Source organism: Anabas testudineus, chromosome 21 (genome assembly GCF_900324465.2).
Source record: "Anabas testudineus chromosome 21, fAnaTes1.2, whole genome shotgun sequence".
Classification (NCBI taxonomy): Eukaryota; Metazoa; Chordata; class Actinopteri; order Anabantiformes; family Anabantidae; genus Anabas; species Anabas testudineus.
The window spans coordinates 4,919,290-4,935,486 of NC_046629.1; the positions used below are offsets into that span (position 1 = coordinate 4,919,290).

Here is a 16,197-nt window from a genome sequence, read left to right on the forward strand (position 1 = left end):
CTGTTGCTGACAAATTAAATACAAATTCTTGTGAGTCTGTTGACAGACAGATTATTCAGAAGTTAATCATGCTAACATAATCTCACAAGCAATATTTCAGTATCTTCCAGGGCCATCTGACTAATTTATTGTGAAGGAGATATATGATGTAAATCACCATCATTAACTCTTTTCTACCTGTAGAATCTTTACCAAGCTTTTTGTGCACCACGGTACGATGCCCACCTGTTACAGAACTACTGAATAGTCATTACAGTTGCATACAGTACAACTCACAGCTGCCTGTATTGACAGTATAAGACCAGGGCTTAGAGCTACAAGAAGCTGCAGCACGGTCCAAATGTTCGACCCACCCGCTCTGTTGTTTTGAAACCTTAGGAGTTATACAGTGTTAGTGTATGTGTCCTTATTCAAGTTTGAACGAATGACTGGATAGTCTTAGAGCTGAATGTGTTTCTAATATGGTGACTCAATTTACCATCACATCACCATCACTGGATGTTCCAGAGAAAAGCCCAGTGAAACCTGATATCCAGCTGTGCTGCTCCTGAATGTGAAAGCTCTTTTTCCAGAGGAGGTCAGCACAGAGCAGTGCATGTGAATGACTGGAAGAAGGAGTGTTAGGGCCAGGAAGACGCCCACTGACCCACTCTGACAAGTCACTGAACCATACACTGACACTTCTTCCACTTTCTGCACGTCTTTTCAAAATAAAAGTCCCACCCTAATTCACAAATGAATTAATTCAAGTGTAATTGATTTAAAAGGATTTGTTTGAGGAGATCTTCCTTATCTTACAGGTGGGTGCACAGAGGACACAGGGTGTTGTTGTAGAGCAGATTGTAAACCCCATTAGGGCAAAGTTCAACATAAAACCAGGTGATATTATTTGGATTTCATTTGATTTTATAAATTTGGATTTGGTAATGTTGTTTTGATTTCATTTGATTTTATAATATTAATTCATTTGATTTTATGCTGATGTGATAAACCTTTATTTACAGATGTATATGAACAGTGCAATGCAAATAAACTTGACTGGACTTTGACTTAGCTTTGTCATTTGCAGCTGGGCAGTGTACTAAATGTACAAGTGCTTTTTCAGAGCACTTTTGTGGAAAAAAGAATATATTTTAAATGGCAGTGACACTGAAAATACTGTAAATATATATAAATAAATAAAAAAACAGACAGATTTTTAATATTATTTTCAAAGTGATGGAATGAGCATGTGATGGGTTTGTTTCACTTTATTTTGAAGGCCAACCGGAAGCCGTCGGTTTTGTTGTTAGCTTGATGCTAACTGTTGTCGCAGCTGTGGCAGCTGTGGATTCTACAACACTTCAACAGACTCCAAGATCTTATATCTTATATACTTTCTGACAACAACGCAGCAGTGACGTGTGGATATTTACAGTAAGAGTCTCGTCTATAAGCGAACTTAGCTGTTAACGTTAAATCTATTTAGCTAACTTGTTTTTTGCTAGCTAGCTAAGTTACGTGTTTATTACGGGTCATTAATGTACTAGGAAATGTGGGACACCTTCACTTTCCTGACTTTATTAGTTGTTTTATTCAGATTATTTACACTGTGAATGTGTTTATATTCGCTATATAAAATATACAGTATGTTAGTAAGTGACTAATACTGTGTCAGTGCACTTTAGGGTTAGTTGGTTTAGAAGTTGTACTTTTTGCAGCCTAGTTTGGTGAATTTGTTTCCGCATTTGTTTCCCGTGTAGGTGTGTGTTCACCTGCGCACAGAAGAATAAGGAAGTAGCTGTGAATCATACTGTTATTAGGCTTCATATTACTACACTTCTCCTCCCAGGCATGGCGGTGTTTAAGGACTGCTTCGTCCTGTTGGAGCTGAAAACTTTGCCCTTCAAAGAGAAGAAGAACCTGAAGTCGGCCATAACAGAGAATGGAGGCAGCATCACCTTTGTGGTCAACAAACAGGTCAGAGGATGTGGTTATTCTCCACAAACACCAGTACAGTGCAGAGATATCATCAGGGTCCTTTATTATTTATCGGCCTCCTTCAGTAGCATCAATCTTTTGGTGGCTGTGCTGTATACCGTACCATCACAGTGGTACCATGCTGCACAGCATGCAGCACCTCTTCCTCTGCCTGTTGGATGTGTTCATGTACTGTAACACAAATCAAAACTCCCTCTCTGCTTTCTTTCTGTTTATGTTTCCCACAGTGCTCTCTGGTAGTGACCAGCGATGTATCCAGCCTGAGCTCCAACAGGCTGCGCAGCATCCAAAAGCACCAGACCCCTGTGGTCGGGGTGGATTATGTCTTCAGCAGCCTCAACGCTGGGATTCTTCTGCCTGTGGATGACTACAAGCTGGATGTGTCCATCACAGAGCAAGAGTCACATCAAGGTACTGTCTAAGTAGTGATTACTTTTGAAAACCTACAGATTTAGAGAAACTCTAAGTAGATTTTGTAAACAGGGAAAGTAAAATGGCGATACTGCTTTGGGTTGCTTGTTACTTCATTTTTCACTTTTTATTCCATTGGAATTCAATGAGAAATATTCAACTTTCTACTCCCTTATATTTATCTGAGAGATGTATAGTTAGCAAATTGTTTATTTCAGTTTGTGTGTTGCACAAGGTTTTGTTTATTTGAGGGTTTTTAAAGAGGCTGAAAATTCACATAAAGGTCAAAACTACACAAACAAAACACCTAACATGTGGTTAAATGCCCTCGGCAAGCTTTCAGCTGAATTCTGGTTGAATTTTTGGCTGCTCCTCTTGACAGGGTTGTTATATGACAGAGACCATTAAAGTACATTGATGTACACAGTAATGCATTAATAAATTTAATGCAGTGCATAAATATCTATACATCTCCTTCACTTTAACAATTAATTAATTGACAACAAAATTTTCTTAATCATGAAAGTTTTCAAAAATCTATTTATTAGATCTCATGATGGCATTGACAGAAATGTGTTTTTGGTAGTAATGTACAGTACCTATAAAAAGTATTCACCTCCTTGGATGTTTTATCCTTTTACTGACATTATAAATCAGTCATGGTCAATAAAAGTTGACGACTATGACAAAAAAAATTACAGAAAAATACCTCATTAATGTCAAAGTCAAAACAGGTTTCAACAAAGTAATGTCAATTAAATTAAAATATATAGGGGGTGAATATGTTTTATAGGCACTGTCTGTCATGATACTTTAAAATACTGTACGTATCTGTTAATGTATCAAATTTGAAATTAGATAATTTTTTTGATATGTGCAAACTGTTCATGTGGGATTTCTACTGATGTAGAGTTGTTTTATAAAAATAAATGCTAATCACTCATTTTGTATTTTCTGCCTCAGTCACTCAGCTAAAGCAGAATTAGGGCTCCACCCAGTTCCAGCGCAGTGACTCACAATGGTTTTTTTAGGAATTTATCACTCACACAAGTCATGAGTTTTCTGTGCTGGCTCAACAGTATTGCCCTCCCACTTCAGTCTCTACATTGATATATGGACATTCTTTAGGTTCAGATAAGGGGTGTGTTTGGCCATTAAGTGTTTGCAGTCCTGTACTTTGTTACCCATGCAGCTTTTCTGTACAGCGAAGTTAAACCTGCAGTAGTTTTGTATTTTTAGCAGTCTGTTCACCACCCAGCTTACTTAACCTGTGTGTACATTGACTAAGTAAGCAGGTTTAAATGCAAACCAGTTCTTGCAGAACAATGGACATGAAGCTGACTGTGTTGTAAATGTCAATTTGTTCTGTCTTGTGCATTATAGTGTCCAAAGTACCAGCAAGGAAAGCATTTCCTGAGCCACCCAACAGGCAACTCAAGCCTAAGATCTCAGAGACTCCAGAGAGGAGCGGAAATGTCCTGGAAAGATTCAGGTGTGAAGAACAATCATCCTCATGCCGGCCTGCCTAACAGACACATTTTAATATTAACATTATTGTACATTACATTCCCAGTATCATAATAGTACATGAAATGTCATTAATCTTTTCATCATGGTTGTCATTTGTTATATTTCACAGAATTTATACTGAAACAGACTCTGATCTCCCAACTTTTCCGGATAATTTTGAAGTGGCAAAGTATTCTGTCTTTCAAAAGGTGCAACTTTTAGCTGAGTAATACTGTCATTATAGTAATACTAGAATTACTAATCTTGATAATATCTATTTCTCTCAAGACAAACAGTAACACTTGGTGTGTGCTGGAGCTACAGAGTGTCAAAGGAGATAATGGACGGCAATACCGCGTGGTTTGTTACTGGATGAATGATATAGAAGCTAAGGTATAAAGTCTTTTGTGTATTACTATGTTCAGATTACAGTCTGATAAACAAACCGGAGGAAACTGTAACCAAATAATGTTGGTTATTATTTGACCTCTAGCAACAGTAATCTACATTTGTGGCTGTTTGTGCTAACAGAAGGCAGCGGTGAAGGATAAGCTGGTTTTTCTGCCCACCTCAGAGGATGCTCTGGAAGTATACCTAGCTCTGAGGGAGAACCTGCAGAGTACTGGTCTGCAGCTGAGGAGCAACATCCCATCTCAGGCCCAGGACCTGGGCTCTGGTCCCCTGCAGCAGGTCTGAAACATTGCCTGCACACTTCTTAAACAGTTTACATGTTTTGGTGGAAGTCTTTTTTAACAAACAAAGAAAGGTAATGCTGTATTGGAGTGTTGGAAGTTGGAAATTATCCACCAATATATACTGTTTAAAGGACAAATGAATAGATTATACTTAAGTTTAATAGGGATATGTTATATATTATCATCAAAAAACACCTTTAAATCTGTGTGCTTTTTATTTAAGGTTTATTTTGTGTTGTTCTGACTTTACAAAGATATTTCTGATATGAGTCAGTAGTAGCTTATTTAGTAGGTTCTGAAATATACTTGTGTTATGATGTCTGGAGCCTTTAGAGTCACTGTAGCTGGACATGTGTAGCTGATCAGCTGACTGCCATGCTATGTTGTACTGTACTGGCAGCTGCTGCTGGAAGAGAAGCTGAATACAGGAAGCTTATCACAGGAGGTGGGTGTATTTGTGGAGCTGTTGTGGACAGAGGCCCTGGGCTGCCTTGAGAACATCCTCCAAGTTCCGATCGACGGGCTCAGCCTCAATGATGTAAGGTTCTCCCCTGTGGATTGTTCTGTCTGTTGTCAGACGACTGAAATTTGTCCCATGAGCCTGTTGTTCATTCTAACTTCGAGAAAAGACTTTCATCACGGATCCCGTGAGAATTTCACTTGTGCTTTGTGTCTTGTTAATGTGTGTCTGTGTGTGTAGGTGAGCAGGGCTGAGGGCTTGTTGCTTCAGGCTCAGAGGAAACTAAAAGAAGGCAATCATACTGAGGCAGAATCTCTTCTGGAAGACGTTTACACTCTGCTGCCACACAGAGCACCTCAGTTACCTCCCAGTGCCAAGCTCATCTCACAGAAGCTGGACCTCTGCCAGGTAACACAACTTACACACCTGCACAACATGTCAATATGATACACATACTGACACAAAGAGACTAATGGTAATGGTTTAAAGGGCAAGAATACTTAATCTTTGTCTGGCAGAAGTATCCATTGACTTCTTGGAAAAAGATGTTGCCTTGATGGCAGCAGATGTCTCTGTAAATCCCAGTATACGCCTCTGCATCAGTGATACCTTCACACATATGCAAGTCACCGGTGCTGTAGACAGTCATGCGCCCCCAAACATCACAGATGCTGACATTCGCACTTTTCTTGATAACTGTTATGTCACCATGACAAGGTAATGCAGATGTCAGATTATTATTTGTATTGCCTTTTAGAAAAAGTCCCAACTTTCCTGGAACTGAGTTTTGTAAATCTCAACAGGTTTTGAGCCTGGGGTGTGTTCACACTGGAAGTGACCAAATTAATCAAGCTCAAAACAGTTAGTGTGCACATAAGTTAAATGTGCTGTTGATGGACAATATTATCCAATAATTCAATGCACAGAGAGAAATCAACTGCTTTAAAAATTAAACCAAAGTGTGGATGGTAGTGAAACAGCTTTATGGAACCCCAGAGAGAGAAGGACAAAAAGTAGATCCTGTAAAAACAAATTTCTCTTGATGTAAAACATGCAAGCATATTAATGCAGTAACAGTATGTGAAGACAATTAATTTATTGTCTACACAATTAGTATTTTGCTCAGTCTGCTTGTTAAACACTGTTCTGTGACTAACAGTGTATTTAAGCCTTTTAACAAATAAATGTTAAGTAGATAAATAGAAGCTACAGGTTGGATGTTTACAGTAGATAAGATGAAAGTCTGATATTCTTCTACTGCCACATACATAATAAATTTACATAATAGACTTCTAAAACCATTAATTCATTTAAATGTATGATTGTGTACAGCTTACAATTTTAACACTTTTAACATTTTTAACTGTATTTGTGATAAAAGTTCTTTGTCCGCTGGGAATTTCCCTTCTAACATGAACACAATCATTTCTATATCAAGTTAATCAGAGATGTTCTGAACGTGAGTGAGATGACCCTGAGAAGTCCTGCGCCTTCCAGTGTGGGGAAGTACCGCGCTCTGCGGTGCAGCATTGAAGCTGTTCCTTCTAGCAGTTCTGAATTTCAGGCTGTAACTGCTCTGCTGCAGGACAGGTAGTGTATCGCTTCAGAAATTCATGTTCTAGATCTGTGATATTCTCAAGGGAACACATTTGCAGTGACACTTCTTCTGCTTCTAAACCCCAAAGCACATATTCCTATTCACGAAACCTATTGCAAATGTAAAAGCACACCTCCTGTTATTTATATATCTATTATATATACCACATTGCCACAGATCCACCAGAAAATACCAGTTGTCACACAGTCGAAAAGTGAATCTCATTCTCTTTTAGCTGTTTTATGCATCCAACTTACAGCTTTTTTGCCATGGTGTTTTCGTTGTCAACCAAGTACTACAAATTTCAAATTTTAAACACAGCCTGACAAGCATTTATGTCTGTGTTCTAAACCCTCGTGTAGTCAGGCGTGTTCATCCCTCCACATTTATATTTATTCAGATGTGTGTGGTATTTCATTGCCTATGTTTCTATCTTTGTGCTACAGCAAGGTGACGATCCGGCAGGTTATGCGTGTCAACAGGGGAGTGGAGCTTCAGATGTTTAAGAGTGAGGTTGGGAATATCAAGCCTCTCCTGCATTCCTCAAGCCCCAGTAACTTTGTAGGAATCTTGTCTCGGTGAGATCATACACTCACATTGTGTCACATTGTTGATTTAAATAATTATGATCCAACGCTTTGTCCATAATGGGACTTTCACATTACATTCACAAAACAGTTTAGTATTGATGTGTTACAGACTGTGTGCAGGTAGTGAATGTAATTCTAAAAGGACATTTTGTAGGTTTGGATTTATTGCAGTTATAAGATGAAGGTATACCCTAGATTTCAGCCATTTACTTCAGCGGGTTTCATTAGGTGCAGTTTTCCCAGCTCGACCCTACAGGATATATGAAGAAATAAAGCTCGAATTTCCAAGCAGTGACCCTCTAGAGCTTTTTATAGCCTGGACTGAAAGAGCCTGTGTGTAATGACAGTTTTATAACTCGGTACTTTAATATTTGATGTAATAATTCCTTCTAAACATTTACATACTTTAAATAGGTTCATTCCTATTTTGCACAGTGCTTCTGTCTCCTCTTTAATTTTTTACTTTGTATCTTCACTCTGTCTTCAGTGGCCTGCTGCTGCCCCGTGTTGGAGTGGAGCTTCATGGGATACAGAGAACAGACGTTGGTAATCTGGGCAGTGGAATCTACTTTAGTGATGCCATGAGGTTAATAGAAAATCTCAAACTCATTCCTCCTTTATAGTTTTTGTATGAAATTGATATTCTTCACGATGTGTTTATTATAATTTGTTTTATGAAGGATGTTGTTGCATTGCTGAGCCTGCAGTCTTCAGTTACATCATTTCATGATTTCAAGGCAGAAACACAATCATCTCTTTTTGTCCTCCATCCTCAGCACCAGTGTGAAATACACCAAGCCCAGTGAGACAGATGGCTCTCGGATGCTGCTGGTGTGTGATGTGGCACTGGGATGCTGCAGGGACCTCCACAAGAGAGATTTCACACTGACGCAGGCTCCTGAGGGACACCACAGTGTGCACGGGGTCCGCTGCACCGCTAATGTTCGTTCAGAGTTTCAGGTAGGATTCTTCAATTCGTAATTCAGTCAGGGGCTTTGTGTACGTGAACATTTTCCACATCTGTGCATTAGAAAACATGATCTCCTGACAGCAAGAATTAATTGTATTTGACTGAACAACATCATACTGCAAATCAAAAAAGAAAAAGAATGCAGTATGTGCAACAGATTAACAATAAAGTACAGCTGATTGAAAATAACCTGCACATACAGTGCACAGACCTAGCCTCCAGTTTACATATGAGAAGCTTGCAGTGCAGATTGTCTGCAGAGATTTTGGGCTGCCTCTGAGGGACCCTCGGGGACCCAAAAATATTTCTTCTTGTTCTTAAAGGCTGTGTTGTTTTTTGAAAGATGCTATAAGCTTTATTTATTAATTATACCCAAATGATAAATGTTTCCTCTGAAGGCAGGAACATTATCCACAAATTATCATCATGTTTGTATAATGGACGTATCATATCAAACCTACAGATCTATGACTCTGTGGCAGGGTGTACTCTAACATATATTATTTTGTGCTTTAGGATGATGAATATGTGGTGTACAGTCCTGATCAGATAAAACTGAAGTATGTGGTTCAGTTCAGTGTGGACGGAGACCAGCTGAAGGAGTTCAGTCCTGCCATCAGCACCTCAGCTGAGGTGTGTCTGCCCTCTACTGACCAAGGTGAGCACTAGTTCTCCTCAGAGGCTTTTTCACACTGAAGAGACGAGAAATCTGAAATTTGATTTTTAATGCAGTTTCCTGAGCACAGCCACGTATTGTTCAGTTTGGAAGTTCATCAGCAAAGATGATGTTTTTACAAACGTGCATTTTATTATCACATGAATCTAATTAAATACTTTGACCTATTCATTGTTTTCCTGTGATTGTTGTGATCACACATGTTATGTAGAACTCAGTGCGGAGGATGATGGGATTGAAAGCATTAAAAACCCACTGGAGGACGTGACGGCCGGACTGTTAGACAGCTCTGGTCAACAGCTCCCCCTGCAGGCGGTTCATGTGAAGTGTAAACTGATGGATCTTCTCTCTCAGGTGAACATGTTTTTTCTGTTAGGTTGATGGCTGCTCTGTGATCTTGTGGTTGACTTGATTTAGCCTCCAAAAATGCATCAGATTACTGGATGTAAAATTTTAATGTTGCTGAGACTAGAGGAATGCAGGAGAGGCTTGAGTGCCTCAAATAAAGCACTGACCGTATTTCTCACAGCGGTCCTGAAATCCTGTCCTGTCTACTCTCCTCTTTTAGGTCATCATTTTCCAAAAATACACCAACACAAGCTCTGTGCCTATTGAGGCAAAGTATGTCTTCCCATTGGATGATTCTGCAGCAGTGTGTGGGTTTGAAGCTTTCATCAATGGGAAACATGTGGTGGGACAGGTAACCTGCAGTAGCTTAACTTTTCTCTTAGATTCTTAGATTCCTAGATTTCCTCTGTTTAAATTCTGCCTTTTTTGCATACATTTTCAGCCGCCGTTCAGAAAACCTCATGTACAAACAAAGCTCATAGGATAAAACTAACATGGATAGTCAGAAAAAACAATTCCACCTTGTTTCTCTGTTTGGTTTTCAGGTGAAGGAGAAAGAAACAGCTCGCAAGGAGTACAAGCAGGCTATAGAAAGAGGCCACGGGGCATACCTCATGGATCAAGATGCCCCTGTATGTCCACCTCAGTTAAACAAACACACATCATCATGCACATTTAAATCAAGCATACTACACAGGATTTTGTTATTGTTTAAAACTTGTGTCTGTGATTTCATTGAAACAAAAATGTATTATTACACCAGTTGTTATTTGTGTGCTCTCTGCAGGACGTGTTCACCATCAGTGTGGGCAATCTGCCTCCTGGTGCGACTGTTCTCATTAAAGTTACCTTTGTGTCTGAGCTGATCGTCAGGGATGGGAGTGTTTTCTTCTCCCTGCCTGGGAGTGTGGCTCCGTGGCAGGAGAGTGCTGCCCTCAACCAGACCACACAGGTTAGAGGAGCAGATTCTGTAGCTGAATGAAAATGGCAGAAGATCCCCATAGAAACAAAGTAGTAATAAAACAGAGGGGTAGAGCCTGCTACTGAACAATATACTGTATATACATATGTTTTTTTTATTGCTGTGATTTTCCTTTTTGTGATTTTTTTCTATATTTTGTTGTATTTAACGTGTGTTTTCCCATCATGACAACTGCTACATCCTTTTAAATTGTGTTTGGAATTTGTATGATATTAAATAACAGCTCTCATGTCGGAGGACACCAGAAGCTTGGCATTAAAAGTAAAATGTCTTTGTGTGTTTCCATCTTTCAACAGGTCACTTTGGAAAAGGTGTGTGTGACTGATGAGGCATCAAGTACAAGGTAAACTATATTATATGGTTTAAAAATTTGACTACATGATCCACAAACATGAATTGACAAAGACATTCATTAGTCATTCATAAAAACATTTGCATAGAGAATCTTTGTTGTCCTTTTAGTGTTTGCCTTTGTGTTCTTCCCTGCGAGTTTATTTTGTACATCAAAATGTGTAAAATAGAGTTTCTGTCCAATGCCCTGTTTGTTTTTGTTCAGGGAGTTCACTTTGGACATGTCAGTTGAGATGCCCTATGAGATCTCCAGGCTCCAATGCATTACTCACCAAGTCAAAACGAAGGTAATCTGTGTGTAAATATGGGTGTTTTCAAATGTCATTACTTTGTTTTTTTTAAATCCTCTTTAATGTGATGTTGTATAATACAAAAGGTTAAATTATGTGATTATTCTTTTTGTGTTATCCCATAGAGAACTGACTGTAAGGCGGTGGTGAGTGTGCTGCCAGGACAGGTCATGGGTTCAGAAGGTTTCCAGCTATCGATCACTCTCTCTGATGTCCACCTGCCCAGAATGTGGGTGGAGAAACACCCAGACAAGGACAGCCAGGTCTGTTTGTCTGTCTTTCTTTTCTCTTTGTCTCAGTCTGTTACTTTTAACATTAATCCCTCTCTCCCCCCCCTTAGGCTTGCATGTTGGTCTTTTATCCAGATTTCGACATCAGCTCTAGCTCAGCATCCGATGAAGTCATTCTGTTACTGGACACATCAGAGTCCATGAGGGGGGAATCTCTCTGCACAGCTCAGAGAATCGCTCTGCAAATCCTGAAAACGCTTGACCATAACCTCAAAATTAATGTCATTCTGTTCGGCACAGGTCAGTTTTATCTTTTATGTAGATTTTATGTATGCAGTAGTAGAATGTAGACAGACACAGAAGGAACAGTTTCCCAAAAATAAAATAAAACTGTATTTTTTGTTCACAACCTGTCACCATTAAAGTTAACATTAAAGAAAATTTCAGTTGAAGATGACAGGTTACAGATGACAGACTACTTTAAAAAATAACTATGTACAAGACAGTTATTTTCTGACTTTCACTGTGTTCTGTCTGTCAGATCACAAAGAAGCTTTCATAACAGCACAGCCCCGTGTTGAAGCTTATCACGATGCAGAGCAGTTCCTCAAGGTGAGTTATGACTGGCAGATTGTTTGATACTGCAGTTCAGCCTGGAAGCTATTGCTATAAGGACTATTGAGTAGTGTTCCTGCAGAACTCTGAAATGAGGCGAGCATGTTTTTTTTGGAACTACAGTATTGAGTGCTGGAGTACCAAAGTTTAAGATATTCAACTATAACCTGTTTCTGACCTTACAAAATAAAGTATAATACTGACAGTCCACAGTCTGACATACCTTCAGTCTCTTTCATCAGACATATATATACTACTTTATATATACCTCTGAGTTCTTAGAACTCTCTTCCTCTCTGTGTTGTCAGTGCTTTACTCCAGTAGGGGGCAGCACAGAGCTATGGCGACCCTTGCAAGCGCTCAACCTGCTGCCTCCAACGCGCGGCATCAGGAACATTCTGCTGCTGTCAGACGGTCACATCCAGAACGCAGAGCTCACCTTGAAACTACTCAGAGAGAACGCTCAGCACAGCCGCCTTTTCACCTGTGGCCTCAGGTGTTACAGACACATTTACATCCACATTTTTCATCTATGCCATTTGTCTACAGCACAGCAGCTCTGCACACTGAGCGTTTTTTGATGACATATGTATTAAACCTGAGTATTTTTTCTTCTCAGCCCAACAGCCAATCGACACATGCTGAGAGCCCTGGCCCAGGCAGGAGGTGGCGCTTATGAATTCTTTGACACAAAAACCAAACACAACTGGCAAGAGAAGGTGACAATGACTATGTTTAGTCAATCATAGATAATTAATGACTGATTATTGTGAGTGAATTATCCCATACACTCATATTTAATAACAATGTGATGTAAACAAAGCCAAAATTAAGATTTAACTATTTTTCATATAAACATAAACATCAAATAAACATCAAATTAACACATATTTTGGTGTTGACATGGCAAATTTACTAGCAATGATAATTTATCAATTATAACCTCTGTAAAACAGAGAAGAGCTGAATTTTCAGGTATTGCCTCGCTCCTGGTTTGTCAACAGTAGTGATACCTTTCACATTGTCACCTAATTTGTCATAAAGATGTTGACTGTTAGCTGCTATGATGTAACACTTATGCAGAAATGGACCTTCTATCAAGGCCTTGCTCTGGCACTATTTTATATTTATTGCAGTTTGGAAAGACCACGTGCATGAGTTGTGTTCTTTCTGTGTATATGCAGTTCTCAACATGGAGCCCCATTTAACACATGCAGCTTCTTATACATTATCACATACATACAGTGAAACAACAATGGTTAACTTGTCTGTTTTGGCTGCAGGTGGCGTGTCAGGTGAAGCGGATGGCGTCTCCTGGCTGCAATTCAGTGTCAGTGAAGTGGCAGCAGTTCAGCCTATCAGCACCCACTCCTGTGCAGGCCCCCAAGCAGATCCATGCTCTGTTCAGTGACTGTCACACTCTGGTTTATGGTTTTGTGCCACACTGCACTCAGGTACACAGCTTCTATACATGAATGAAAACTGAATGACACCGTAATTGTTTAGTCTATAAAATATTATTAGCTAGTTTAAAGTACTAAAGGGCTTTAAGCAACTGTTAAAACCACTGATTTTCATCAATTTTTACTGAAGAATCTAAAAATCAGCAAATATTTGCAGCATATTTTAATGACTAAAAGGATTTTAACTTCATACAAGGCCACCCTCCTTGGAAACCTGAGTGGTCAGGAGCTTAAAACTATGGTGTCGACCAGTGAGCTGCAGAAGACGAGGGGCACAGTAAGAACAGAACACTCAACAGTCTCAACAGCTTCTGCTGCCGATCACACAACACACAACAAGTTTACTCTCTACATACTGACTTTGTTTACATTGGCTTTAGTGAGCAGGTTACAGTAAGTCGAGTTATTAACCCCCTGGGGTCAACAGACATGTCAGCGTGTCCAAGTCTCGTGACCAATTAAGACAACGTAGCAACAAGACAGTAGCACAATTCACCTCAACTTCAATTTGGGTTGAACTTCAGACTTTCTGTATCCAATAAAATGTCGTTCATAGGGCAAATAAAACTGTTAGTGAGTTACGTACCCATTAATGATTTCCCTTGTATTTCTCTGTCATTTCTTGTCATTTCAGTAGAAACAAGTTTTTGTTTTTCACATTGAACAACATATACTTTTTCTATTTTGATTTTATGTTTCTTGTGTGCTTTTTAGGTTCAATATGTCAAAATGAAGAAATAACTGTAAAATCACACATCATTGCGATTCTGGTGAAATGAAACAACATTTAGAGCCAGACTTTATCTGACAAAATGTGAAGCTATATATTCTACCACTAAACGGTTAAAATCTGTGAGCCACCTTAGAAAATAAGACAAGATGATATAAAGCAAGAATCTGCTGCATCTACTGTGTGTACACATTTATCAAGCTACACTTACTTTCTGCAGTGCATGTAAATGTGTTCCCAATTATTCACACTGGTGTGTGTGTGTTTCCAGTTTCTTCACAAGCTCACAGCGAGGGCCCTTATCAGGGATTTTGAAGATGGAAACCTGCACACCGATGAAGCTGAACATGAGGTGTGTTGGTGTACGTCACTGTCACAGCTTTTCTGAGAGCAAAATAAACGCACCTTGTTTGTCTTTTGGCCTGAGCTCCACATATTGACGTGGACTTTTGCTTTTCCAGGGGAAGAAAGCGGAGTTGAAGTCTTACATCATTGAGTTAAGCAAAGAGTTCTCCATTCTGTCTCAGTTCACCAGCTTTGTGGCTATCGAGGAAAGGGTTTGTGCAGTTTTGAGCTTTTTTATCACATATAATGGTCTTTGTATTCACCTCTGGTAGACCCCGCCCTGTAGCTTCCAAACGAACTAAACACATCCGCTCTGTTTTAGGATTCAGAACAGACGGACCAGGGCTTCACAGATGTCCCCAAGTTGATTGCAGAGGAAGATGTAGACATCCTCCCCTACATCAGCTGGACTTCTCAAGAGGAAAGTGATGACTATTATGAAGATGATGAAGACAATTATGTAGAGGTTGACTATTGTTATGAAAAGTGCAAAATGATGGACATGAATCTCAATTATGAAGACGAGGTAGGTCAAGCTGTCTGTAATTTGTTCAGAGCTGTTTGTTTATTGATCCTGAATTTCTCTTCTTTATAATGAAGAATTCAAGATTAGTAGGCAAGAAGCTCCAGTTAGTGCTTATGAAAGTGAGGGAGTGACGGCAAAACATGAATGTTTGAGATTGACCTGCTAATTTTAATGCATGCACAGTGTAGAGGAAAGAACCTGCATAATAAATAATAATTATGTACGTGAACAACAGTAAATATACACTACACGTTTGTCTTGTAGCTATTTAATTTGTGAGCAAAAATCAGTTCTGATTCCTTTTTCTATTTTTTTTTTTATCCTTCTTGATTCTTTTTGCCTTTTTACAGGCGTATGATGACATATCATATGATGGAGACCTATATGGAAACGCAATGATTGAAAGTGCAATGTTGTGCGATGCAGATGAGGAGGAAGACGCTTCAAGAGACTTCATGCCACCCCCAAAAATTGCCTACTGTCCCACTTCCCCCTCTGTTCCTCAACTGCAATCACTCACCATATTGTCAGCTCCCCCTCCACCCTGTCCACCTCCACCACCTCCACCACCTCCAACACTTCCAATACTTTATAGTTTTAACTCGGCTCATTCTAGCTCTGTACCTCCGTGTCCAGTTTCACCTCTTCCTCCTCCTTACCTACCAACGGGACTCATATGTCAAACTCCTCCTCTCCCAATGGCTTTTTTTGAACCTGAAGCTGTAATTGATCTTTGTGACACACTACCTGTAGAGAGTGAGTTACATTGGCGCCCCAAAAGTAAAAGGAAGGAAAAGAAGTTTGCATCTCCTGCTGTCGACCGTTTATCTAAACCACAGGCCATAGTCAGAATGCAGCTTCAACAAGCCCCCATGAGTGCAATGTCTTCAAAAATCCAAATGCATTCTTTCGCTGCTGATTCTCTAGAAAAAGAAAGAAGCCCCACCCACTCTATTGGGTTGATGGGTTCTGCACCTAATGCGGCACCTGGTCCAGTTGATCTGAGTCTGCATTGTGCAGATTCGCTCACAGTGAAATCATCTCCAGCCTCAGTGCCTTTTGGGTCGAGTACCATTAGCTTTTGGAGGTCCAATTGGATCAATGGCGTCATTTTCTAGTTACACTGACACAAATAAATCACATACATTCGTTGGCCTTTCAACCGTAGATTCATATACTCCTCAGTCTCTGGTTCAAACTTCCTCATTTGGAATTTCTCAAGAATGCCCTCCACAAGGAGGTTCACTTTTTGGGTCAGGACTGGACCCAGCAAAACGTTCACGTTTCTGTGCTAAATCATTGAGAAGAAGGGCGTACCCAGTGATATGCAGCACGTAAGTCCCAATATAAATATAAATTTTTTTTTTCATTACAATGTGTTTCACTTAGAACAATTCTTGTTAAATATTTTTGGTTGACAAATGGTAGA

The 16,197-nt window shown here is 39.6% G+C and overlaps 1 protein-coding gene across 2 annotated transcripts; it reads left to right on the forward strand.

The window, feature by feature from the left end:
* The first annotated feature begins 1,280 nt into the window (after positions 1–1,280).
* Positions 1,281–16,033, forward strand: parp4 (poly (ADP-ribose) polymerase family, member 4). 2 transcript variants are annotated; one of them, XM_026376020.1, is made up of 31 exons: positions 1,281–1,416; positions 1,832–1,959; positions 2,208–2,391; positions 3,775–3,883; positions 4,031–4,109; positions 4,189–4,293; positions 4,432–4,590; positions 4,996–5,133; positions 5,296–5,463; positions 6,494–6,645; positions 7,099–7,230; positions 7,730–7,828; positions 8,019–8,202; positions 8,729–8,870; positions 9,100–9,242; positions 9,457–9,588; positions 9,782–9,868; positions 10,024–10,188; positions 10,515–10,561; positions 10,775–10,856; positions 10,985–11,122; positions 11,200–11,389; positions 11,631–11,701; positions 12,013–12,200; positions 12,324–12,423; positions 12,988–13,158; positions 13,364–13,444; positions 14,169–14,249; positions 14,359–14,454; positions 14,565–14,768; positions 15,119–16,033. In XM_026376020.1, the coding sequence occupies exons 2-31, from the start codon at positions 1,834–1,836 to the stop codon at positions 15,884–15,886; spliced, it is 4,521 nt and encodes a 1,506-aa protein (XP_026231805.1). In that variant the 5' UTR covers positions 1,281–1,416; positions 1,832–1,833; the 3' UTR covers positions 15,887–16,033. The 2 variants fall into 2 exon arrangements, with proteins under 2 accessions (XP_026231805.1, XP_026231806.1); XM_026376021.1 differs by having other exon boundaries at positions 1,297–1,416; positions 1,743–1,959.
* Positions 16,034–16,197: the final 164 nt, after the last annotated feature.